We start from the raw sequence: 27388 nt of genomic DNA on the forward strand, positions 1-27388 counted from the left end.
AACTCAAGGTTTTATTTATCATAAATCCAGATTAAAACATCTTGTTTTGAGTCATATTTCACATGAAACAAGCTTTTTTTGACATTTGAAGAAGTTTTTAAGCTAATTTCAAGATCACTTTTAACTCAAAAGTCCTAAATATCACATCTTATTTCAAGAAATCTTGACAAGCCGATTTTTACTAGTTCCATTGGCAGATTTTTTTTTGCTTATTTCAAGCAAAAAAAACGTCTTTTGTTTGTTGTTTTTTACTTATTTTTGGAGGGGCATTTGTTCCAGTGTAAAAGTGGTGATTTGATGGAGGACAGGTGGATTTTTAAAGCTAAATTTCCTAAAAAAAAAAGGCAGATTTAACTCAAAATGTCCCCCTGGAGTAATAAGATGAATTGCATCATGAGAGCCGACCTGAACACATGAAGAAGAAATGGTTCGAAAACATTACCACGCAGACGACCATTATTAAATCCCCAGAAGAAGAGCGGCTGCAGGTTTGACATGTTAAATGTGTGGTTCTGGATTCTGCGGGCTGTGATATTTGCAGCCAGGGTGTGCAGACGGCATTCCCAGACAGGCTTAGCTGGCTCTTATCACCAGCAAGCACCAAAAAGTTCCTCTCTCTGGCCTCTCCGGCCTCTCCGGCGCTGCCTACGCGGCACGGCTTTCATCATCAGAACCTAAGTGCAAATTGTCTCGCGGCATAGTGCGACATGCTTTTTAATCTTCTGATGGGAGCGTTTTGGCATTCCGCGTCTGTAACTCGACCGCCGAGCGGTTACAAACATGGACAGGTGGCTGAAACATGTCCTGCTTCAAGGAAAGCGTGAGAAACCTGACCTTTCGTCTGAAATAGCCCACGCTGCAGAGCCTCACACTGACTTTTGAGTTAAAAGTGATCTTGAAATTAGCTTAAAAACTTGCTTGTTTCATGTGAAATATGACTGAAAACAATTTGTTTTCAAGACTTTTCACTTAACAAGATATTCCAGATGTATTGTATTAAAACAAATCCCTATATCTGGCTGAAATGGTACTTGTTAGGCAGTTGTGTCTTATATTAAGTGTAATGAGATATTTGGACTAGAAATGAGACAAATATACTTGGTAAGACTTTGATTTTTTTTCCAGTGCAGCGCCCTTAAACACATTTAAAAATCACTTTTCCTGAAAATACCTTTCCAGTTTTGCATCACTAGATATTGGCTGCTTCCTGACTATAATGTATGTATAATATATATATATATATAAACTATAATATATATATAATGTAGATATTTATAACTATAATATAATATATACTGACAATTGGGATTTATTTGTTTTGTTTCAGTTTTTCTCATAATCTGACACACAGCTCTACTGTCTAAGGAAAAGGTTGCTCGGTCTACTGTTTATTTTATTTAATATTTTATTTAACCCAGACGTTGATGTCCCAACATACCATGTACATTTCTGTTACATCCCTCTGTTCTTTTTACTTTAATAAAAATAAAATAAAAAAACACTTTTCCTCCATAGATCTCGATTCAAACACAAAAGGGACGTGAAAGGAACAAAGATAACAAGATATTCCAGATGTATTGTATTAAAACAAGTCCCTATATCTGGCTGAAATAGAACTTGTTAGGCAGTTGTGTCTTATATTAAGTGTAATGAGATATTTGGACTAGAAATGAGACAAATATACTTGGTAAGACTTTGATTTTTTTCCGGTGAAGCCTGAAGGAGGTTTTTCAGTTTCCCTCTGGGTAAAGTTTCACACTTTATCTGCAGGATGCTGTGTTTTCTGCAGCCCCAGACTCTTCTGAAGCATTCCCCGCTCGGGGTGTTCTCAGAGGAAGAGGCCATGTTTTCCCACACACCCCAGACAGTTCAGGTTATCGCTACATTTAACCAGCTCCTGACACAAAAGCCTCATCCCCACTGTAGGAACCTTCTGCAGTTCCTAGAACCTTTTCAGGTAACGGGGGCCGTTTTTCCCACATTCGCACATACAGGAACTAGGGACCACGGCCCTCAGGAACTAGAGACCACGGCCCTCAGGAACTAGGGGCCACGGCCCTCAGGAACTAGAGACCACGGCCCTCAGGAACTAGGGGCCACGGCCCTCGGGAACTAGGGACCACGGCCCTCGGGAACTAGGGACCACGGACCTCAGGAACTAGAGACCACGGCCCTCAGGAACTAGAGACCACGGCCCTCGGGAACTAGAAACCACGGCCCTCGGGAACTAGGGACCACGGCCCTCGGGAACGAGGGACCACGGCCCTCGGGAACTAGGGACCACGGCCCTCGGGAACTAGGGACCACGGCCCTCGGGAACTAGGGACCACGGCCCTCGGGAACGAGGGACCACGGCCCTCAGGAACTAGAGACCACGGCCCTCGGGAACTAGAAACCACGGCCCTCGGGAACTAGGGACCACGGCCATCAGGAACTAGAGACCACGGCCCTCGGGAACTAGAGACCACGGCCCTCAGGAACTAGAGACCACGGCCCTCGGGAACTAGAGACCACGGCCCTCGGGAACTAGGGACCACGGCCCTCGGGAACTAGAGACCACGGCCCTCAGGAACTAGAGACCACGGCCCTCGGGAACTAGAGACCACGGCCCTCGGGAACGAGGGACCACGGCCCTCAGGAACTAGAGACCACGGCCCTCGGGAACTAGAAACCACGGCCCTCGGGAACTAGGGACCACGGCCATCAGGAACTAGAGACCACGGCCCTCGGGAACTAGAGACCACGGCCCTCAGGAACTAGAGACCACGGCCCTCGGGAACTAGAGACCACGGCCCTCAGGAACTAGAGACCACGGCCCTCGGGAACTAGGGACCACGGCCCTCGGGAACTAGGGACCACGGACCTCAGGAACTAGAGACCACGGCCCTCAGGAACTAGAGACCACGGCCCTCGGGAACTAGAGACCACGGCCCTCGGGAACTAGGGACCACGGCCCTCGGGAACTAGGGACCACGGCCCTCGGGAACTAGAAACCACGGCCCTCGGGAACTAGGGACCACGGCCATCAGGAACTAGGGACCACGGACCTCAGGAACTAGAGACCACGGACCTCGGGAACTAGAGACCACGGCCCTCGGGAACTAGAGACCACGGCCCTCGGGAACTAGAGACCACGGCCCTCGGGAACTAGGGACCACGGCCCTCGGGAACTAGGGACCACTGCCCTCGGGAACTAGGGACCACGGCCCTCGGGAACTAGGGACCACGTCCCTCGGGAACTAGAGACCACGGCCCTCGGGAACTAGGGACCACGTCCCTCGGGAACTAGGGACCACGGCCCTCGGGATCTAGAGACCACGGCCCTCGGGAACTAGAGACCACGGCCCTCGGGAACTAGGGACCACGGCCCTCAGGAACTAGAGACCACGGCCCTCGGGAACTAGGGACCACGGCCCTCGGGATCTAGAGACCACGGCCCTCGGGAACTAGGGACCACTGCCCTCGGGAACTAGAGACCACGGCCCTCGGGAACTAGAAACCACGGCCCTCGGGAACTAGGGACCGCGGCCCTCGGGAACTAGAAACCACGGCCCTCGGGAACTAGGGACCACGGCCCTCGGGAACTAGAGACCACGGCCCTCGGGAACTAGGGACCACGGCCCTCGGGAACAAGGGACCAGGGCCCTCGGGAACTAGGGACCACGGCCCTCGGGAACTAGGGACCACGGCCCTCGGGAACTAGGGACCACGGCCCTCGGGAACTAGGGACCACGGCCCTCGGGAACTAGGGACCGCGTCCCTCTGCAACTAGGGACCGCGACCCTCGGGAACTAGGGACCGCGGCCCTCGGGAACTAGGGACCAGGGCCCTCGGGAACTAGGGACCGCGGCCCTCGGGAACTAGGGACCACGGCCCTCGGGAACTAGGGACCACGGCCCTCGGGAACTAGGGACCAGGGCCCTCGGGAACTAGGGACCACGTCCCTCGGGAACTAGGGACCGCGGCCCTCGGGAACTAGGGACCGCGGCCCTCGGGAACTAGGGACCGCGGCCCTCGGGAACTAGGGACCGCGGCCCTCGGGAACTAGGGACCGCGGCCCTCGGGAACTAGGGACCACAGCCCTCGGGAACTAGGGACCGCGGCCCTCGGGAACTAGGGACCACAGCCCTCAGGAACAAGGGACCACTGCTTCTTGGTGGTGTTTTTTTCTTCTCTCCTTACTTTTTGCGGGTTTTGTTTTGTTGTTGAATGTGGCACTCATGAGCGAATGCAAACTGAAACGGTTCTCCTGGAGAAGGGCAGTTATTAGAACGAAATTCGAGGAGGACCGTTCTTAGAACGGCGTTCTAAAATCGATTGAAAAGCACTTAACGAGCCCTAAAATGCCATAAAAGCTGTATTTTAAACAGGACCTTGATAAAAAATTACGATTGACGTTCGATTGTCGAAGAGCATGGGTGCATTTTCCCATCTGCAATTTTCCGACTTTTTCCCATTTTGCTGGAATTCCTTTTGACGAACGAGAGCCAAAAGTCATAGCACACCATTCCCGATCGATGCACACGCACCGGTGTGCTTTTTATGTCAAAATGGCCTATTTTAGAGGCCTTATAACTCAGCCATACAGCATAGCACAGACCTCATTCAAAGTTTGTATGTGACAGGAGACTCTCGGCTTTAACTGAACCAAAGGGTTTGTATATATCTTATACAGCTTTGACACAACGGCAGTTTACGTTTTAGGGAGACGATATCTCAGCTCAGGTGTCTCGTCTACACAATTAGAACTAAATTCGAGGCGGACCGTTCTTAGAACGGCTCGTATCTGAGGACCGTGCCTCCGGGGATTTTGGTGGCTTTCGCGGCGTGACGTAAACCTGTGACTGTCAGAGCGTGACTTGTAGCCTGTTGTGTGAGGCGGTGTTTCAGCTTTTTTGGGTACAAACCTTGGCTAAAACCGCAGTTTGTATGTGTCCGTTTGTGCACCCCAGAACATCCAAACTGTAGCGATGACATGTTGATGATGTGGCTTGGCTGTGGGCTGCAGCTCTAACGTGGTGTGTCTCTCTCTCCCACGGTGTCTCTCTCCCAGGACGGGGGGAGTCTGGTGGACTCCAGTGGGGGTCTGCGGGTCCCGCTTTATACCGCCTGGCTGGAGCTCGATCAGAAGGAGGTAACCTCTGACCTCTAGCCTAGTCGCTGGTGCTTCTCCCGCCCTGGGTCTGTCTAGTGCCGTCTTTTAGCTTTCCTACACTCGGAGGTCGCTCCGCCTCCAAACGTTGGGCGTTAGCGATCGGAAACGCCGGCTTTGGTCCGGTCCGGGCTGTAGAAGGAACCCGGGGTAGATGGTGTGGTGTCGGCATGTTGGTTTGGCTGCGGAGGGTTTAGGGTCCGGGCTTTCTTCCGCCTCTTCTTCTCTGGCTTCTTGGTGAAGTTGGGATATCGTTCCCAGAAACCTTCAAACATCCCGACTGTTTCAGGACTGAAAGAGGCCCACATGAGCGCCACATCAAGCCCATAGACACAACGCTGAAGTTGGCCATTTCACTGCATTTTGATCGCCCTAAACTAGGTCCTGTATGGAAACTACATTAGTTAGACTGCTCAAATCTGGATGGAATTATTCTAAAGAAGGTACAGAGTCTTTAAAACACATTTTAGGATTTGTGAAAACTTTATTTTGCCACCGACGGAGAGATGGTGTTGATTTTAGGGGTCGTATTCCTCTGCATTCACTTACCGGTACATGACAACTTTACTTGAAAAATAAGTCAATTTGCTGAATCAGCTGAATCAGAAATGACTCGGTTATGGAGAGCTCGTGAAGTTGTGATCGAACATTTCCATCATTCTAAAAACTATACATTAAATCTGATTCACCAGTTCTTCCACTGGGTTATACGCAGTTTTTAACGTATAATTTACTTTAGACTTTCCAGTTTGTACATTCTCACCCAAACCTAAACTTATTAAAGTCGAGGGACACCGTTGGTTGAATTTTGGGGGAAAAGAAGAGATAAAAAAAACCAAAGTGTAGAAATTAAGCTCGAGCTTTGCAGTAAAGTGTTCCTCCGTCTCATCGTTCTTCTCTCTGATTGTTTCCCCGCTGACGGACGTCTCTGATATGATCCTCATCAGGTTTTATTGGGCCAGTTTTCTCCCGAACATTAGCTTCCAGATCTGAGGCCTCTGGGAGGAGTCTCTACCTCAGGGGGAGGAGCTCCAACATTTGGGGGAGGAACTCCAACATCCAGAGGGAGGAGCTCCAACATCTAGAGGGAGGAGCTCCAACATCTAGAGGGAGGAGCTCCAACATCTAGGGGGAGGAGCTCCAACATCTGGAGGGAGGAGCTCCAACATCTGGAGGGAGGAGCTCCAACATCTAGAGGGAGGAGCTCCAACATCTAGAGGGAGGAGCTCCAACATCTAGAGGGAGGAGCTCCAACATCTAGAGGGAGGAGCTCCACCGTCCGGAGGGAGGAGCTCCATCATCTAGAGGGAGGAGCTCCAACATCTAGGGGGAGGAGCTCCAACATCTGGAGGGAGGAGCTCCAACATCTGGAGGGAGGAGCTCTAACATCTAGAGGGAGGAGCTCTAACATCTAGAGGGAGGAGCTCCAACATCTAGAGGGAGGAGCTCCAACATCTAGAGGGAGGAGCTCCAACATCTAGAGGGAGGAGCTCCAACATCTAGAGGGAGGAGCTCCAACATCTAGAGGGAGGAGCTCCAACATCTAGGGGGAGGAGCTCCATCATCTGGAGGGAGGAGCTCCATCATCTGGAGGGAGGAGCTCCAACATCTAGGGGGAGGAACTCCAACATATAGGGGGAGGAACTCCAACATCTGGAGGGAGGAGCTGTAACATGGAGGGAGGAGCTCCAACATCTAGGGGGAGGAGCTCCATCATCTAGAGGGAGGAGCTCCAACATCTAGGGGGAGGAACTCCAACATCTAGAGGGAGGAGCTCCACCGTCCGGAGGGAGGAGCTCCAACATCTAGAGGGAGGAGCTCCAACATCTAGGGGGAGGAGCTCCATCATCTGGAGGGAGGAGCTCCAACATCTAGGGGGAGGAGCTCCACCATCTGGACGGAGGAGCTCCAACATCTAGAAGAACATCTAACATGTGTTTACATGTAACTTTATGTTGGAAAGATGAGACGAATTAACCCGATCCTGGTTGGTTCTGATCTCAGATAAATTCAGCAAAATGAGTCAGAAAATAGCTGCAACGTGTGATTCACCAGGCATCAATCAGAGGGTTAGGATCCAGTTACTCTGACCTCACTCTGCTGAGGGAAGCTGATGAGATGACAGCTCCAACAGGACGTCATCAGGCCTCTGGGAACCGTGTGTTTGTGCCCGAGTAATTCACACTTCTAGGTTTACGCAGCCCGAGGGCAGGTGAAGTCATGAGGACATGAAAGAGAAGGTGGGGCACGCTAAGCTGTGCGTGACGGGGCAGAAAATCATCCTTCAGCACACAAACGGATTGATTTTGGTGCGATGCCCGTGTTTACTCTGGATCACGTTCACGTGGCGGTGTTCAAGCTTCTGATTAAAGGAGGTCGGGTCTGTTCTGTGTTCCCTGAAAGCAGTTTACGGTTCCCATCCCGTGTGATTTTCACCCCACGCTCGGAGCAACAATGGCACTTCCTCAGGCCAAGGCAGATAAAGTCAAAGACTGCGCGCCCTGCTTCCTGTATGATCGAAGTGAACCGTGTGGCCGTCTGCAGCTCGGCTCGCCGCTTCCTGCATCAAACACACTCAAACGCGCTCTGCACACATCCTTCCATCTCTCAGCGGGGTCACATGGCTCTGAAAGGATCGGATTATTGGCTAAATTACAGTCAGACTGAGCTGAGCGAGGGTAATTCTCCTTGGATATCTGGCGGTGAATGAATGGGATCAGAGGCACAAAGCGTGTCATACCCCGGTATGATAGGTGGCGCTGTACCCATTCCAGCTGTTGCTTATAGAGCCACTTCCTGTTGACCTCTTCACCACCAACAACAACAACAAACTCAGGCATTGGAGAAAGATGGAGAACGCAGAGCCAGATGAAGCTACGTCCCTCTACATTTGGTCACGACCCCGGGAAAACATCTGGAGCATGCGCAGAACGCAAAGTCTGATTCACCACGAGCTTCAGCGTCTACAAGCAGGTTTAGAGTGACTTTCAACCCAGTTATCTCGGGGTCTGAATCCCATCCGATCCAGTTCTTAGTCAGATTAAGGTGTCTACATGCACTTAATAACTCAGTCTGATTGTGATTTAGCCAATAATCCGATCCCTTCGGTGCCATGTGACCCCACTGAGTGTCAAACCATTTCCACAACCAATCAGAGAACAGCTGAACGCCTTCCCAGATAGCAAACGGACTCGGGACCGGATTTGTTCCGGATTTAGGGTAGGCTCAGGAACGGATCCGCAAAACGGACCCGGATCGGAGTCCACTTGCACACCGGAACGGATCCGGAACAGATCCAGATCACGGATCCGGGTCGGATCCGCCCCGGACCCTATCCGGATCCACACATTAAGTGCCACATCCAGCCCGGATCCGTTTCGGATCCGTTCATAGAAAATCCGGTTATTTTCACAAAATAAAATACCCGTTGCCTTTTATCATAGGGAAAGCCATTACCATACAATTGGTGCTTTTGTTTTGAAAACAGGAAGTGAACCTACTCTCGTTGTAGCTAGCTTGAAACTGCCGTTTGACAGGAAATGACGATCGGCGACGTCACGTTACGTTGCATCCTGGGTAGTTTGAGTATGAGTAGTAACCTCATGATGCATACCCAACATTTAGGAGAATCTAGTATGCATCCGGGAAAAAAGTTAGTAGGAGTAGTAGGAGTAGTATGCGGTTTGGAACACAGCCCGTGTCTGCTTGTAGTTTACCCAACCAGAGGAGTGTGTGTGGTCCTCTGTCCTGCCTCTGTTGTGCGTTGCCATGGATGCAGCCGGCCTGTCGCCCCCGGAGACGACACCTCAGACAGGGAATCTTCAACGGTCCCCAAGGCGGAGAGAGGCTAAAAAAGAGACTCCCATGGGGCCCCTCGAAGTTTGGAGCAGTTCTACAACCCAGTTTACCCCTCAACGGTTTTCTGTTCATTTTGAAGCAGGTTCAAAGCAGTTTATAGAAGAAAATGTCGAGTGTAAAACTTAAGGGAACAGTTGGAGTATGATGGAGGCCTTCTGCGCCCGCTGTGCATCACAAGCGGCCATAAAAACGAGACTTTGTAATAGAAATAAAATCCTAGTAAAGCGTCCTAAACTCACAGCCAGTCTGGTTTCTTCCATGTTTTTAACTTAAAACTCACTCGGTCTTGCTTTAAAAAAAGATAATTGAACAGCGACGTGTGCAGCAAACCGTGCTGTCAGCAGGAGTGGAAGTGAGGCGAGATGGATTATTTACTGTAAATCTGCTTAAATATGACCTCTCCAACGTTACACTGTACGTACTTTGTGATCAACGACTTCTTTGTGGACATAAAAGAGCTTTTTGTGTTACTTTTCTGCCTGGAAAAGCACTCGTTTGTACATGTAACTGCTTTAATGCTCCTTTATCCTGTTCCAGATTCTAAATGCATGTAGTTCATCGCACCGTGTGCTTCTTATCTGGTAGTTTACACACCGCAGTCACTTTCAGAGAGTTCTTCTTTCCTTTTCGTTCCGTTTCTCTTTAAAATATTCAGCTTTTTTCCTTCTTTTCCCGCCTGATTTGCAGCGACTCTGTCAGACGTGTTCGCAGCTCCAGATGAGAGTTGTACGGGCAGATATTACCCCGAGGATTTTCTCCTTTTCCCCCCCGTTTAATCTGATTTAGGAGGAATTTGATCTTTCTGCCACAGTAATACACTTATGTTGTCCACTTCTGGACTGGAAATGACCCTTTCTCTCTGCTTTCTGCTCCCAGTTAGTGTTTTTTCTTTGGTCTTTGCTGGTTTCTTTCATGTTTTCTGCTCCTTTTGCCTTTTTTGGCAACTTTATTGTCTGATTTTATCTTTAATTTTATTTATTTTTACAATAGGGAGCATTTAATGTTGGTATTTTATTGCGTAATGTCTGTGGTTGCCATGGGAATGTTAGGAGGCGGGGCTTAGATGACAGAGGTGAGGTTAGTCATATATTTGAAGGTAATTACAGGTTATTGACACACAGATCCGGTGTGGAGCCCTACGTCAGTAATGTAGGTGATGTAAAAATGACCCATGATGCATTGCTTCTGTTGCCTCATCCTCACTTGTGTGGTATTTTAAGGAGGGAGCAGAGGATGGAGGACGGTCTGAATGAGATTAGATTGAACGAGAGCGTTCTTCCTGTTGGCCTCATGGAAAGTGTGAAAGCGGTTTGTTTTTTAGGCAGAATTCATGGAAACGAGGCGAGCTGCAGGGCGTGGCAGGAAAAACTAGAATAAAACTCCCCCGAGGGGTTAGAAACTATGCCCGGACCGGAGCACCACCTGGGCCAAAATGGAGGACAGTGCAGCCCTCTGTGGCCGGCCTGCCACTTTCTCTCTGTTGGTCTTTTCTGTTTTTTTCCTCCTTTGTTTGTCGAGTTTTTTACCCCGCCGGTGTCTTATTACTCTAATCCTATTTTTGTTGGAGATAAACAGGAACACACACTCATTGGCTGTGTTCGAAACCGCATACTACATACTACATACTGCATACTACATACTACATACTGCATACTGCATACTACATACTGCATACTACATACTGCATACTGCATACTGCATACTGCATACTACATACTGCATACTACATACTACATAATGCATACTGCATACTACATACTACATACTGCATACTACATACTGCATACTACATACTGCATACTGCATACTACGTACTGCATACTGCATACTACATACTACATACTGCATACTGCATACTACATACTGCATACTACATACTGCATACTGCATACTACATACTGCATACTACATACTACGTACTGCATACTGCATACTACATACTGCATACTACATACTACATACTGCATACTACATACTACATACTGCATACTGCATACTACATACTGCATACTACATACTACATACTGCATACTGCATACTACATACTGCATACTACATACTGCATACTACATACTGCATACTACATACTGCATACTGCATACTACATACTGCATACTACATACTACATACTGCATACTACATAATGCATACTGCATACTACATACTACATACTACATACTGCATACTACATACTGCATACTACATACTGCATACTGCATACTACATACTGCATACTACATACTGCATACTACATACTACATACTGCATACTACATACTGCATACTACATACTGCATACTGCATACTGCATACTACATACTGCATACTACATACTACATAATGCATACTGCATACTACATACTACATACTGCATACTACATACTGCATACTACATACTGCATACTGCATACTACGTACTGCATACTGCATACTACATACCACATACTGCATACTGCATACTGCATACTACATACTGCATACTGCATACTACATACTGCATACTACATACTACGTACTGCATACTGCATACTACATACTGCATACTACATACTACATACTGCATACTACATACTACATACTGCATACTGCATACTACATACTGCATACTACATACTACATACTGCATACTGCATACTACATACTGCATACTACATACTGCATACTACATACTGCATACTACATACTGCATACTGCATACTACATACTGCATACTACATACTACATACTGCATACTACATAATGCATACTGCATACTACATACTACATACTACATACTGCATACTACATACTGCATACTGCATACTACATACTGCATACTACATACTGCATACTGCATACTACATACTGCATACTCCATACTACATACTACATACTGCATACTACATACTGCATACTGCATACTACATACTGCATACTACATACTGCATACTGCATACTACATACTGCATACTGCATACTGCATACTACATACTGCATACTACATACTACATACTGCATACTGCATACTACATACTACATACTACATACTGCATACTACATACTGCATACTACATACTACATACTACATACTGCATACTGCATACTACATACTACATACTGCATACTGCATACTACATACTGCATACTACATACTACATACTTCCTTACTTCCATACTACATACTACATACTGCATACTACATACTACATACTGCATACTACATACTGCATACTACATACTACATACTGCATACTGCATACTACATACTGCATACTACATACTACATACTACATACTTACATACTACATACTACATACTTCCATACTACATACTACATACTCATCGATCAGACAGTATGCAGAGCGTTTACCCACAATGCATTTCGCTCCTGCCCGAGCCGAAATCAGCCGGCCTGAAGCTGATTTCCCTTAAGCTCTAAACTCTGTAAACTTTAGCAACATTTGAAACATTTTCAGGTGAGAAAGTAGTCGTTTAGATCCCCAACGTGTTGAAAACCTGACAAAATACCGGCTGTTTACAATTTTGTTCCCACGAATTCGGCGCTACTAAAGCTAGCCGCAGTGAGCAACGCACTTCCGGTTATTTTCACAAAATAAAATACCCGTTGCCTTTTATCATAGGGAAAGCCATTACCATACAATTGGTGCTTTTGTTTTGAAAACAGGAAGTGAAGCTACCCTCGTTGTAGCTAGCTTGAAACTGCCGTTTTGACAGGAAATGACGATCGGCGACGTCACGTTACGTTGCATCTTGGGTAGTTTGAGTATGAGTAGTAACCTCATGATGCATACCCAACATTTCGGAGAATCTAGTATGCATCCGGGAACTTCTGCTTACTCAAACTCGCATACGAACTCAGAAAGTTAGTATGAGTAGTGGGAGAAGTATGCGGAAGTATATTGGCTGTGTTAGAAACCGCATACTACTCCTACTAACTTTTTGAGTTAGTAAGCGAGTTAGTTGAGTTAGTTTTGTTTGTGGGAACAAAATTGTAAACAGCCGGTATTTTGTCAGGTTTTCAACACGTTGGGGATCTAAACGACTACTTTCTCACCTGAAAATGTTTCAAATGTTGCTAAAGTTTACAGAGTTTAGAGCTTAAGAGAAATCAGCTTCAGGCCGGCTGATTTCGGCTTGGGCAGGAGCGAAATGCATTGTGGGTAAACGCTCTGCATACTGTCTGATTGATGATTATGTAGTATGCAGTTTCGAACACAGCCATGTTTTCCTCTGCACGCCTCTCTTCTTCTTCTTTGCCTTCCTTAAAGCTGAATAAAGGTGTGTTTGGAGCCTTGTTGACCTGCTTCCTGTCAGCTTTAAACCGCTCACATCACATCCGGCAGCTGTTTCATCGGGTGTTTTTACCGTTGGAAGCATTTCTCTTGTTCGTGGCTCCATCGAACTTTGCTCTCCAGGTTAAGTAAAGAAAACTAAAGCGATATGGTGGCCTGATTCTCTCAGCTCATTCACATTTTCTCTGATCGCCGGTCACGGACCTTGATGGGGGAATTAGCCCACTTTGTGATTATTAGCTGCGAGCTAACGCACAATGGCTTATTTAGTCCCGGGCCAAATGTGACCCGCTCACCGGCCCGGAGTCAGCCGGACATCGTTTGAGGAGCGCTAATCCGGCCAACTTTCTCACACTGCATGAAAAGAAACAAAGAAAGTAACCAAGCATGAAACATTTTAACCAAACTCAGTCAGAAACGCTGTAAAAAAGCTGCTTTTGACACCTCAGGGAGTCTTTGTGGTTTATATAAAGGTAAAAAACGTGTAATTTCTTGTGTTTCGCAGCCTAACATCGGCCGTCTGGGCATCCCTCACGGACCCTCTGCGGAGAAGGTGGCCGTGGTTGCCGTGGACGACTGCGACATCTCCATGGCGATTCGCTTTGGGAAGCAGATCGGGAACTACTCCTGCGCCGCCCAGGGAACGCAGACCGGGCAGAAGAAGTAAGAGCTCTCGGCCCACTCGGGTTTTCCTCCCCTCAGGCCCCCCGTGGAGACGCTCCTCAGGCTGATGGGGCAGTTTGTTGCACCTTGGGGGCGACTTTAAGTCGTGGAGACTGAGGAGGATGCTTTGAGACGTACTCTGCTGTGTAACGGTGCTAAACTGAGACTTTACTGGGATATTTAACCCTTTCACAGCCTCATTTTAACCATAAAAGGGCCACAAAATATTATTTTTCCAGAATAGACTCTCAATATCTGCGTTTTTTTTACAATTTACTGCATGTTAAGAGTTTATTTGCAGTTTAAAATGAAGAAAAACTTGTTTTAGTGAGAAAAAACTCTGCAGTTGTCCGTGAACGACAGATCTGATCAGTTTAAAACGTGTTTACAGTCAGATTTTTCAGTCTGAATGTGCGAAAACAGGCCAGAAAAGGGCGTTATTTTCCCTCTCTGGCTGCAGACACAGACCCACATCACAGCCCTCACACTTCACTCACATGGAGATTAGATCAAATGGCCGTGAGCCGGGCTGGGGGCGGGATGGCGGCTCGGAATGTCACGTGGAAAATGGTTTCCATGTGCTAAAAGTCTCCGATCTTTGGCAGCTACAAGCCTTTCTCCCTTTGATTCACCGGCTTCCTGCAACAAAGCGTTAAATTAGCATCATAACCTGAAGGCTTCTCAGCACAAAGCGTTGGGTAGTTAAACTCGGTGTTAAAGGGTTAACCCGTCCTCAGCCCGGCCCAACCAAAGACACCATCAGCACCGGCGTGGGGCCGGCCTCTGGGTCTGCACCTGACCTGAAAAACAAACACCTTATAAAGCTGCTTCAGCAGACGGTTTTAAAGGGACAGTTCGCCTCTTGAAAGGGACAGTTCGCCTCTTTAAAGGGACAGTTCGCCTCTTCTGACATGAAGCTGTGTAACATCCCATATCAGCAGCATCATTTCTGAACATCTTCTTACCCCCTGCTGCGTCCTGTGAGCAGAGTTCCAGCCTCGTTTTGGTGTTGATGAAGGTAGTCCGGCTAGTTGGCTGGGGTTTAAAAAATAAAGCCTTTTGCTTCTCAGAACAATATGCGTTCAACAGAGTAATACATTTGCATCACAAAATGGTTCTCCAGGAAAAAGTCAGACCTCACAATCTCTTGGCCCTATTTTCTCTCCCTTCGTATCACTGCCTGCTGCCGCCTGCCGACAGCCGCGCCTGTTACGCTGTTTGCTGCTCGGAAGCAGGGGACTGCTCGGTCTGCACAGCAGGTAAAGGAAAGGAAAGGAAAGGAAAGGAAAGGAAAGGAAAGGAAAGGAAAGGAAAGGAAACAAAAGGAAAGGAAAGGAAAGGAAACAAAAGGAAAGGAAAGGAAAAGAAACAAAAGGAAAGAAAGGAAAGGAAAGGAAAGGAAAGGAAAGGAAAGGAAAGGAAACAAAAGGAAAGGAAAGGAAAGGAAAGGAAACAAAAGGAAAGGAAAGGAAAGGAAACAAAAGGAAAGGAAAGGAAAGGAAAGGAAAGGAAAGGAAACAAAAGGAAAGGAAAGGAAAGGAAACAAAAGGAAAGAAAGGAAAGGAAACAAAAGGAAAGGAAACAAAAGGAAAGGAAAGGAAAAGAAACAAAAGGAAAGGAAAGGAAACAAAAGGAAAGGAAAGGAAACAAAAGGAAAGGAAAGGAAACAAAAGGAAAGGAAAAGAAACAAAAGGAAAGGAAAAGAAACTAAAGGAAACTAAAGGAAAGGAAACAAAAGGAAAGGAAAGAAAGGAAAGGAAACAAAAGGAAAGGAAACAAAAGGAAAGGAAAGGAAACTAAAGGAAAGGAAACAAAAGGAAAGGAAAGGAAACAAAAGGAAAGAAAGGAAAGGAAACAAAAGGAAAGGAAACAAAAGGAAAGGAAAGGAAACAAAAGGAAAGAAAGGAAAAGAAACAAAAGGAAAGGAAAGGAAAGGAAAGGAAACAAAAGGAAAGGAAACAAAAGGAAAGGAAAGAAAGGAAAGGAAACAAAAGGAAAGGAAACAAAAGGAAAGGAAAGGAAACTAAAGGAAACTAAAGGAAAGGAAACAAAAGGAAAGGAAAGGAAACAAAAGGAAAGAAAGGAAAGGAAACAAAAGGAAAGGAAACAAAAGGAAAGAAAGGAAAAGAAACAAAAGGAAAGAAAGGAAAGGAAACAAAAGGAAAGGAAACAAAAGGAAAGGAAAGGAAACAAAAGGAAAGAAAGGAAAAGAAACAAAAGGAAAAGAAACAAAAGGAAAGGAAAGGAAAGGAAAGGAAAGGAAACAAAAGGAAAGGAAAGGAAACAAAAGGAAACAAAAGGAAATGAAACAAAAGGAAAGGAAACAAAAGGAAAGGAAAGGAAAAGAAACGAAAGGAAAGGAAAGGAAATGAAACAAAAGGAAAGGAAAGGAAATGAAACAAAAGGAAAGGAAATGAAACAAAAGGAAAGGAAAGGAAACTAAAGGAAAGGAAAGGAAACAAAAGAAAAGGAAAGGAAAGGAAAGGAAACTAAAGGAAAGGAAAGGAAACAAAAGGAAAGGAAAGGAAAAGAAACGAAAGGAAAGGAAACGAAAGGAAAGGAAAGGAAAGGAAAGGAAAGGAAACAAAAGGAAAGAAAAGGAAATGAAACAAAAGGAAAGGAAACAAAAGGAAAGGAAAGGAAACAAAAGGAAAGGAAAAGAAACGAAAGGAAAGGAAAGGAAAGGAAACTAAAGGAAAGGAAAGGAAAAGAAACGAAAGGAAAGGAAACAAAAGGAAAGGAAAGGAAAGGAAACTAAAGGAAAGGAAACAAAAGGGAAGGAAAAGAAACAAAAGGAAAGGAAAGGAAACTAAAGGAAAGGAAAAGAAACAAAAGGAAAGGAAACAAAAGGAAAGGAAAGGAAAGAGAAGGAAATGAAACAAAAGGAAAGGAAAGGAAACAAAAGGAAAGGAAAAGAAACAAAAGGAAAGGAAAGGAAACTAAAGGAAAGGAAAAGAAACAAAAGGAAAGGAAAGGAAACTAAAGGAAAGGAAAAGAAACAAAAGGAAAGGAAACAAAAGGAAAGGAAAGGAAACAAAAGGAAAGGAAAGGAAAGGAAACTAAAGGAAAGGAAAAGAAACAAAAGGAAAGGAAAGGAAACTAAAGGAAAGGAAAAGAAACAAAAGGAAAGGAAAGGAAACAAAAGGAAAGGAAAAGAAACGAAAGGAAAGGAAACAAAAGGAAAGGAAAGGAAAGGAAAAGAAACGAAAGGAAAGGAAACAAAAGGAAAGGAAAGGAAACAAAAGGAAAGGAAAGGAAAAGAAACGAAAGGAAAGGAAACAAAAGGAAAGGAAAGGAAACAAAAGGAAAGGAAAGGAAACAAAAGGAAAGGAAACAAAAGGAAAGGAAAGGAAACTAAAGGAAAGGAAAGGAAAGGAAACAAAAGGAAAGGAAAGGAAACAAAAGGAAAGGAAAGGTGAGCTCTGACTTTTTCCTGGAGAACCATTTTGTGATGCAAATGTATTACTCTTTTGAACGCATATTGTTCTGAGAAGCAAAACGCTTTATTTTTTAAACCCCAGCCAACTAGCCGGACTACCTTCATCAACACCAAAACGAGGCTGGAACTCTGCTCACAGGACGCAGCAGGGGGTAAGAAGATGTTCAGAAATGATGCTGCTGATATGGGATGTTACACAGCTTCATGTCAGAAGAGGCGAACTGTCCCTTTAAAGAGGAGAACTGTCCCTTTAAAGAGGAGAACTGTCCCTTTAAAGAGGCGAACTGGCCCTTTAAAGAGGCGAACTGTCCCTTTAAAGAGGAGAACTGTCCCTTTAAAGAGGAGAACTGTCCCTTTAAAGAGGCGAACTGTCCCTTTAAAGAGGCGAACTGTCCCTTTAAAGAGGCGAACTGTCCCTTTAAAGAGGAGAACTGTCCCTTTAAAGAGGCGAACTGTCCCTTTAAAGCTGTTTTCCACTGCAGCAGCAGTGACAATAACAGAAATCTGAAGCTGATTTCTGCTCATTTATCGACCCTGTAAGATTCTGATGGGGTCCTTGGGGCTCCCCGCGGTGTCGGTGGGGGTATTTTAGTGCAGCATTGCACCACATTAAGTCTCTTTAAGCCTTTTAGTGTTTGATGTTGAGTGTTTTGGAGGCTCTGGGTGTAAGCAGCTTCCTACAGGACTGAGTGTGTTATTAAATCTGACTTAGTCCCGGGGATCCTTGTGAAAGCTCCGACCCTTTTACACGGTAACCTTATTTTCAGAAATGTCAACCGTGCTCGGGCTTACCTCGGTCGCTCCGGGGTAAAACTGGGGGCGTTGCCCCCGAGCAATCCTGGACTTATTGACCTGATTAAACTTGTAGAACTCAGCTGTGATCTCAGACTTTGCAGGAAGTTAAAGCTGCCGCAGTTTGGGTTCGACTCTTTGACTCTTTTGTCTTCTTTTGCGCACTCACATACACTGGAAAACAATCAAAGTCTTACCAAGTATATTTGTCTCATTTCTAGTCAAAATATCTCATTAGGCAAGGCAATTTTATTTATAGAGCACAATTCATACACAAGGCAATTCAAATGCTTTACAGCTACATAAAATCACAAGAAGGCAATAAAATCATTTAAAAAATAAATAAATAAATAATTAAAATTAAAAAAACATTAGAAATAATCATTAATTAATCAATTTAAAAGTGAAGAGTGCAGATAAAATGCTTTCAGGTGTCATATGCACACTAAATAGAACTTAATATAAGACACAACTGCCCAACAAGTATCATTTCAGCCAGATATAGGGACTTGTTTGAAGACAATACATCTGGAATATCTTGTTAAATGAAAAAGTCTTGAAAACAAATTGTTTTGAGTCACATATCATATGAAACAAGCTTTTCTTTTTCATTTGAAGAGGTTTTTAAGCAAATTTCAAGATCACTTTTATCTCAAAAGTCCTAAATATCACATTTTATTTCCTTAAATCTTGACAAGCCGATTTTCACTAGTTCCATTGGCAGATTTTTTTGCTTATTTCAGGCAATATTTAACCCTTTCACAGCCTCATTTTAACCATAAAAGGGCCACAAAATATTCTTTTTCCAGAAGGCAAGGCAATTTTATTTATAGAGCACAATTCGTACACAAGGTAATTCAAAGTGCTTCACAGCTACATAAAATCACAAGAAGACAATAAAATCATTAAAAATAAATAAAAAATAAAAAATCCATTAAAAATAATCATTAATTAATCAATTTAAAAGTGAAGAGTGCAGATAAAATACTTTCAGGTGTCATATGCACAGCTAAATAGAACTGTTTTCAGCCTAGACTCTTAATATCTGCGTTTTTTGTACAATTTACTGCATGTTAAGAGTTTATTTGCAGTTTAGATCTCAGACTCACAGGAAGTTAAAGGTGTCGCAGTCTGGGTTGGACTCTCTGACTCTTTTGTCCTCTGCAGGTCGCTGGACCTCACGGGGCCGCTGCTGCTCGGCGGCGTCCCCAACCTCCCCGAGGACTTCCCGGTCAGGAACAGAAACTTCGTGGGCTGCATGAGGAACCTGAGCATCGACAACAAGCCCATCGACATGGCCGGCTTCATCGCCAACAACGGCACCGCCGCAGGTGAGCACGTTCGCTCGGGGGGGCTCGGCCGCGGTGAAGCGATGCACTGCCAATTATTTGGTTCTTACCAAGAAAAAAAACCTTACATTTAGAAGTGCTAGATATTTTGTTCTTGTTTTAAGAATTAATTTCTTATTTTAAGTCTTCAACTTAACAGTATAATCTTATATCAAAACTTTACTTTTTTTTGTCTCAAACAGGCAGGGAATCATAAAAATGAGACAATTAACACTTAAAATAAGATGTGTTACGTTTCTCCTCCAAAGTCTCGTCAGAATAAATCTTGTTTTAAGATTCAATAACAAACTCAACATGCTTGATTCAAGCGTCACACAGAAAATATCTGAAAACACACTTTATTCCTTGGATTTTAAGCATATGTTGAGTTGGATTAGACTGCTGAGTTCTTCTCAAATTGATTGATTGATTTTTTATTTATTTGTTTATTTTGCCATTTAGTCATTTATTATCATTTAGTTAGTAGTTGTATTATTATTGTTGTTAATTAAATCATTGTAAACATTTTTTAAAAAATGTTGAGCTACTTGACGAATTTGAATTTCCCCCATTTGGGGGCTAAATAAAGTATTTTTCTATTCTATATGACAAATGTTTTTTCACAAAACTGCCTTTGTTAAATCTAGAAACAAGACTCCTACAATCTTAATTTAAGAAATCTTGCCAAGTCAAATTATCTTGCTGCATGGACAGATTTTTTCACTTGTTTTGAGAACCTTTTCCCTCAGTTTTAGTGTTTTTTTAGACCCCTATTTTTTGCAGTGTGGCCCTAATGTCTCATCATCCTCCTCCTCTGCGCTCAGGTTGTCCTGCAAAGAGAAACTTCTGCACAAACGATGCGTGTCTGAACGGGGGAGTGTGCGTCAACAAGTGGAACACGTACGGCTGCGACTGCCCCACGGGCTACGGCGGCAAAAACTGCGAGCAAGGTGAGAAAACGGGCGCAGGAGTGGCCTCCGCCAGCTTCTGCACCGACACGCTTTGTTTACCTGAGCGTCTAGAAAGCTTCCAGGAAACCGTGCTGAGGAGATCAAATGGGATAAAGGAGCGTCTGACTCAGAGTTAAACGCCACGGCGAAGCCTCTGTAGTCACAACATGTGGCCTCGGGTTTGGAGTTTTAGCACCAGAGGCGGTCCTGGCTAGATTTACGCCCGGGGCGTCTTGAAAACAAATTGTTTTGAGTCATATTTCATATGAAACAAGCTTTTTTTTTTACATTTGAAGAGGTTTTTAAGCTAATTTCAAGATCACTTTTATCTCAAAAGTCCCAAATATCATATTTTCTTTCAAGAAATGTTGACAAGCAGATTTTCACTAGTTCCATTGGCAGATTTATTTGCTTATTTCAAGCAAAAACGTCTTTTATTTGTTGTTTTTTTACTTATTTTTGGAGGGGCATTTTTTTCCAGTGTTTAAATACAACACATCTTGAATATCTTGTTAAGTGGAAAAAGTCTTGAAAACATCTTGTTTTGAGTCGGATTTCACATGAAACAAGTTTTTTTTTTTCATTTGAAGAGGTTTTTAAGCTAATTTCAAGATCACTTTTAACTCAAAAGTCCTAAATATCACATTTTATTTAAAAAAAATCTTTTTGCTGGCAGATTTGTTGGCAAAAAAACATCTTGTATTTGTTGTTTTTCTTACTTATTTTTGGAGGGGCATTTCTTCCAGTGGCCGGTCGCCCACATCGCCCATAGCAAACCTGTTTAGGACAGAGACTAAACTCCGGCTCTGACTCACTTATCAAACACAGACTGCTGATAAACGGCTGGTTTTCCAGCACTTTTACCTGTTTTCAGATCCCCAGGTGAACAGTGAAAGCTCATGAATGCCCGGGTGATTCCTTGTTAACCGAGATAACAAAGCCAGCATCTTAACTCCTCTCGTGTTCTTCTGTGGTGAGGAGCGACCTTTGATGCCTTCCTTCAGGGCAAACGCCCAAACAATGTGTGAAGGTGTGAGCTAACCAGCCTGCCAGTGCCAGGCCCCAGTATCCAGTATCTGAACTGGGCTGGGATCACAGCACGCTGGGAGCAGGTTTTGGCCACTCTGCTGCTTGTTGACACGTTTTGCTCTGATGCTGCGCACACACTGCAGCGACGTGAGAAACCAGAGATTTGGTTTGGGGTATTCCACACTGCCAAAACTTTGATCCAGGCTGGACGGGCTTAAAAACACACGCTGGAAGTCACCCACCTGGCTTTTATTTGTCTCCTGGGTCTGTTGGATCAGATCTCAGGTGGCAGATTCTTCTAAAGGAAACACGAACAACAGATTACGGGATGCATGGAAGCATGTGATGCCACGGAAAACATCGAGTAGTTCTTAAGGCTGCATCTCTGCAGGGATGTTGGTCAAGCTGTCAAAGCACCAAGGTAACATGTTCAAAGCCCCGGTTCGAGTCCCGCATCGGACGGCCCTTTGCTGCATGTCGTTCCCCCTCTCTCTCTGTCCCCTGCTTCCTGTCTCTCTACACTGTCCTATCTAAAAAAGGCATGAAAAGCCCCAAAAATTTAAAAAAAAAAGAACAATGTCAGGTTATGCCCCAGGTGAACTCTGCCAGGGAGATTTGTTCTCACTCTTGAATAAAATCTTAACAACTCTGAGGTTTAGAAATGCTAAAAAGGAGGTGGAATACTTTTCAGTATATACCTTAAATTCTGGACTAAAGAGCATACCTGAATATAAGGTGCACCCTCTAATTTTAAGAAGGAATCCATTTTGTGCTTGTATAGGCTGGTGTCCACATTATAAGACGAGATATTTACACAGAAAGATGTTACACGTGAGGATTTTTAAACTTCTAATTAAATGTGTATGGTAACATAAACAAATACAAACTGCAAATGCTTTTTTGTCTGAGCAGTGCCTGTAACACCGATGGTTTTAACTTAAATACCTATCGGTAACGCACAAATACGTTTTTTTTCGAAAAGTGCCTGTAACATGGCTGGTAAAAAACACAAAAAAGACAGTCGCCCATCAGGAAAAGTCATTGAAAGTCTTTTTAATTTAAAAGCTGCATCATGTGCATTTCTTCCTTTGTTTTACGTGTTGAGGGTTAGTACAAATGACGGATTTACAATCATTTAGCAGTGTAAGTGTTGAAGTCTTATTTATCTGACAGATCTCAATGTGTCTTGTTTAATAATGTTCTGTCAGAGTCCTGTACAGTTAGATATGGGGTTCCACAAGGGTCTGTTTTGGGTCCCCTTCTCTTCTCCCTCTACCTTGCACCACTTGGTCATCTATTACGCTCTTTTGGAATTTGTTTCCACTGTTATGCAGATGACTTACAAATGTATATACCTGTAACCTTGGAAAATGGGTATGACTTGTCCAAACTTGAGGTCTGTCTTTCAGCAGTTAGGAGCTGGTTTTCAAAAAATTTCCTGTTCCTTAATTCTGCAAAAACCGAGATGATGGTCATTGGACCTCAAAAACTGCATAACCTATTTGAGAATGTTACTTTGTCTCTGAATGATTGTGTTATTCACTGTAGCGACAAAATGAAAAATCTTGGTGTTTTATTTGATCAGACTCTTGTGTTTGACAAACACATAAAGGAGGTAACCAAAGTGTCCTTTTTCCACCTTAGAAAGATCGCTAAGATCAGGTCCATCCTGTCTTTTGAGGATGCTGAAGTCCTCATCCATGCCTTTGTCACCTCTCGCTTAGACTATTGTAACGCCCTTCTATCAGGATTGCCTAAAAAATGTTTTCGAGGCCTACAGATGGTGCAGAATGCTGCTGCTCGTATTCTGACCAGAGCAGGCAAATTTGAGCACATTACCCCGGTGCTGGCCTCTCTTCATTGGCTTCCTTGTCAGGTTCGAGCTGATTTTAAGGTTTTATTGTTGACATATAAAACTGTAAATGGTATGGCACCCTCTTACCTGAATGATCTTTTAAACATGTATGCACCTTCTCGTGCTCTTCGCTCTCAGGGAACTGGCCTTTTGAATGTCCCTAAGGTCAGAAAAAAGACTGTCGGAGAGCGAGCTTTTTCTTTCCGGGCTCCTAAGCTTTGGAATAGTCTTCCTGTAGATATAAGACAGGCCTGCTCTGTGGATGTTTTTAAAGCTAAGCTAAAGACCCACTTGTTCACCTTGTGTTATGTGTCATGAGTGTTTTTAACTTTTTTATATGCTATTTTAACTGCCTGTACAGCACTTTGATTTGAAAGTGCTTTACAAATAAAATTATTATTATTATTATTATTGTTATTATTAAGTGTGCTTGATTTATCCTACAATTTCATTGGACTTCTGTGAACTATTCATGAATTTTGTTGGTCTAATGTTACGAGGCAAAATTGATTTTTGGCGGCATGAAAATAAAAGACAAAAACATATATTAGTCGCACCGGACTAATATATGTTAGACCAAAAACCCTCCAGCCCTGTATACAGATACAGATAGTTCCTCTGTTGATCCCAGAGGGAAACAGTTTAGCATTTAGCTGTAAGCTAGCAGTAGATGCTAGCAAACAATGCTTTCTAATCAACAGAGATGTACACAGCGTAACTCTTAGTAATGCATGTGTACAGTTAATTACTGTTTAAACACTTTGGATATATTAACCTCATTAAATGTAATGTGGGAAGAATGATGTTCATCTTTCAGAAAGTAGAGCAATAACTCCTTAGAAGCTTGTGTACGTCACCTTCATTAGCTAAGCTGTTAGCGTTAGCTGCTGCTAAAGGAGAAAATAAATCAATAAATAAACCATGAGGAGTTATTTCTCAGATGCTTCCATTTCCCTGCTCTGAAGTTCAGGCTCTAAAAGTTGGAACTGATCCCTCTTTGTGGCTCAGCTTCTTCAGTCCAGCGTTGAACTGGACCAAGTTGTTAAAACAGTGGGATGCTATCAGAGCTGCTAGCATAGCATGGTAGCCAGGGCTCTCAAGTTTTCAAGTTTGCTTGGAGTGAGATTCGAGCGGGGCAGGGGCCGGGCCGTGTGCGTGGGGGGGTTTCTTTCGGGGTTTTTTTTGGGGGGGGGTGGGGCTGGTCCCTTGCAGTATCCCATCGCCATAAACTAGCTACTTAAAGAACAAAGAAATTGTTTTATTTATACCAAAATCACAAATCTTCATTTTTACACTAAATTCTGCTATATTTTAAAATAAATTGTTTTAGGTATGCAAAGTCTTAACAAACAAAAAAAACAGACAAATGAAATTAAGAAAAACAAACATAACCCCAAATGGGCCCCTTGAGCAGTCCCTCTCTGTGTGTGTTTGTTTATGAGTGTTGTTGTAAGTGTTTGTGGCAGATTTTGATGCTTGATGACTGATATTGGGGGCTCCCATTTAAAGCACTGAGGCTCAATGTCAGCCATTTTCAGTCATGATGGATGACAGAGTTCCATTCAGAAACAAAGTGTTCCTGGTCTTGGTTTTATTGAGCCCCACCATGGAAAAAACCCTCTCTGCATCAGCATTTCAGTGTGGCAGAACTAATACCAGTTTGGCAATTGTAGATAGCCTTATTGGGAATCTGCTCATACCAGTCACCTTTGAAAAAAATTAACCACGGAAGCCTAATTACACTCCTACATATTTTTCATTTTTCATTAAGTTGCTCATGTCAAAGGGTGTGTGCTGAATATTTAGGCCTACTACTCCAACGAACACTTTAACCGGCAGGTATTGGTCTTTTACAAAGAGTAGGAAAACTATAGTAACTAATAAAAGATTCAAATAAATGAAGATATGACCTGCTGATGATCCTGACGGTTCTCTTCCACCTCCAGCTCGTCTACAACTTCTGCACGGGTGCGATCTTTAAGATATATAGCGTGTGCTCTCCACGTGTGGATATGGCAGTTTAGGCTTGCCATAGAAAGCTATTTCAGACCTCACCCGGCAACAAGAAATTCTGTTTTCTGATTGGCTGAGAAATTCTATTTTGTGATTTGCCGATGGGTTGCTAAATCAAGACAGCTGTACCAGAGCTATAGTTCTGAGCTGTAGGAGCGCACAGTAACCTGCCATTGACTCGTTTATAGTATCGGCCATTAGAATTTCTGTGCGACGAAGTTGATCATTTCTCAGCGTGAGAAATGGCGTGTGAGCGTGTGAACTTGTTGAAATGCGTGTTTCTCACGCTCATTGCGTGAGACTTGAGAGCCCTGATGGTAGCACACTTTATGAGTTGTTGCTTTGTTTAAAAAAAGTTTATTTCTCAACCATTGAATGAACAGAGCAGAAGTAAAAACAATTTGAGAGGTTTAACCGACCAGTTTATTTAAATAATTCATGATATTTTTCAAAATTGATATGAGTTAATGTCTTCTGAAGATGCCGCAGGCTTGAAAGATAAAACCCTGCATGTCACATCAGGTCATAATGAGCTGGGAGATGCTTTCTCATGACTAAGGAGTGGCTGTTTGTGTCTGTACATCCATTTTCTACCTCATGGAGAAACTAAGCTTCAGTAAAGCGCAGACTAAACACACTATCGTTTAACAAATATGCGTTTAGGCTCTTAATTACAGATTGTATCTGAGTAAATTTGTAAATTCTTTGGCTGGAAGAACGTGCCCCGGGGAGCAGAGAACTTTTGGAGTTTAAGCTGTGGAATATACAGAGAAAAACACTGAAGGGACGACCCTTTACAGACAGAAACTGGATGTTTGACTGTGTTCTGAAGCAATCCAGCAGATTTTCTGTAGCGTCTGACCTGTTCTGATCCATCTTTTGGGTTGTTATCAAATCAAATCAAATTTATTTGTAGCACATTTCATGTACAAACAGTTCAAAGTGCTTCACATAAAATAAAAGCATTGCAGCAGGGAGTGCAAGAAGCATTAAAAATACATAAAAGAATATAAAGAGAAACAAATAAAATAATTTAAATGAATTTAAAAACAGGCAACAGTCTAGATAAGTTAAAAGATATTTCATGCATAGACACATGAGAAAAGAAATGTTTTTAACCTGGATTTAAAAATGTCTCCATTTGGTGAAAGTTTAATCTCCACTGGCAGTTTGTTCCACTTGTTTGCAGCATAACAGCTAAATGCTGCTTCTCCATGTTTAGTCTGGACTCTGGACTGGACCAGCTGACCTGAGTCCTTGGATCTCAGAGCTCTGCTGGCTTTATATTCTCTGAACAGATCACAGATTGTAAACCATCAGCAGGCTTTTAAAATCTATTCTGTGACTGACTGGAAGCCAGAGTAAAGATTTCCTCCCATTTCGGCATTTAACTAAAGTTTGGGGGGGCTGCTTCATTAAGAACAGCAGCACTTGTGCTCTCTGTTAACCATGTTTCTGTCAGAAAAAGAAAATCTAAATTGTGTGAAATTAAGAAGTCATTAACTAACGGTGACTTATTGGACAGAGATCTAATATTAAGTAAGGCTAGCTTTGTGGAGTTTACACTGGTCTCTGTTGTATTCTGAGTTGTACGTGGTACCATTAACAGATTAGATAGATCCACCCAGGAAGTTGACTGCTTTCGATTCCTTCTTTTACTAACTAATACAGGAATCCTATTGGGCCCCAGCTTGTTCTCAGAACAGCTGTCAGTAGTCGGACTTCTATAGCAGGGACCCTGAACACATCATGGCATGGTTTTACCAAACATTTCTCATGTTTTCTTTCCGCTGTCTCGTGTCTTTGCAGAAATGCCCTCTCCTCAGTTCTTTGACGGCCAGGCGCTGGTGTCCTGGACCGAGCCGGACATCACGGTGGCGGTGCCCTGGTACATGGGCCTCATGTTCCGGACCAGGCAGCCCGCCGGGACCCTGATGCAGGTCAACGCTGGAGCCTCCTCCTCCTCCTCCTCCTCCTCTATCAACCTCATGGTGAGAGCCGTGTCCAACACTCTTTGG

At 43.9% G+C, this 27388-nt stretch overlaps 1 protein-coding gene across 5 annotated transcripts in view; it reads left to right on the forward strand.

The window, feature by feature from the left end:
• celsr1a (cadherin EGF LAG seven-pass G-type receptor 1a) overlaps window positions 1-27388 on the forward strand; it is a 149348-nt gene that overhangs the window by 76133 nt on the left and 45827 nt on the right. For 4 of the 5 annotated variants that reach the window (XM_075471306.1, XM_075471305.1, XM_075471308.1 and 1 more), the window contains exons 7-11: window positions 5054-5134; window positions 13807-13964; window positions 19363-19526; window positions 20348-20473; window positions 27180-27361. In XM_075471306.1, the coding sequence (XP_075327421.1) occupies window positions 5054-5134; window positions 13807-13964; window positions 19363-19526; window positions 20348-20473; window positions 27180-27361 (711 nt within the window). The remainder of the gene's footprint in view (window positions 1-5053; window positions 5135-13806; window positions 13965-19362; window positions 19527-20347; window positions 20474-27179; window positions 27362-27388) is intronic. The other variant, XM_075471310.1, reaches the window with a different exon arrangement.

Source organism: Odontesthes bonariensis, chromosome 8 (assembly GCF_027942865.1).
Source record: "Odontesthes bonariensis isolate fOdoBon6 chromosome 8, fOdoBon6.hap1, whole genome shotgun sequence".
Classification (NCBI taxonomy): domain Eukaryota; kingdom Metazoa; phylum Chordata; class Actinopteri; order Atheriniformes; family Atherinopsidae; genus Odontesthes; species Odontesthes bonariensis.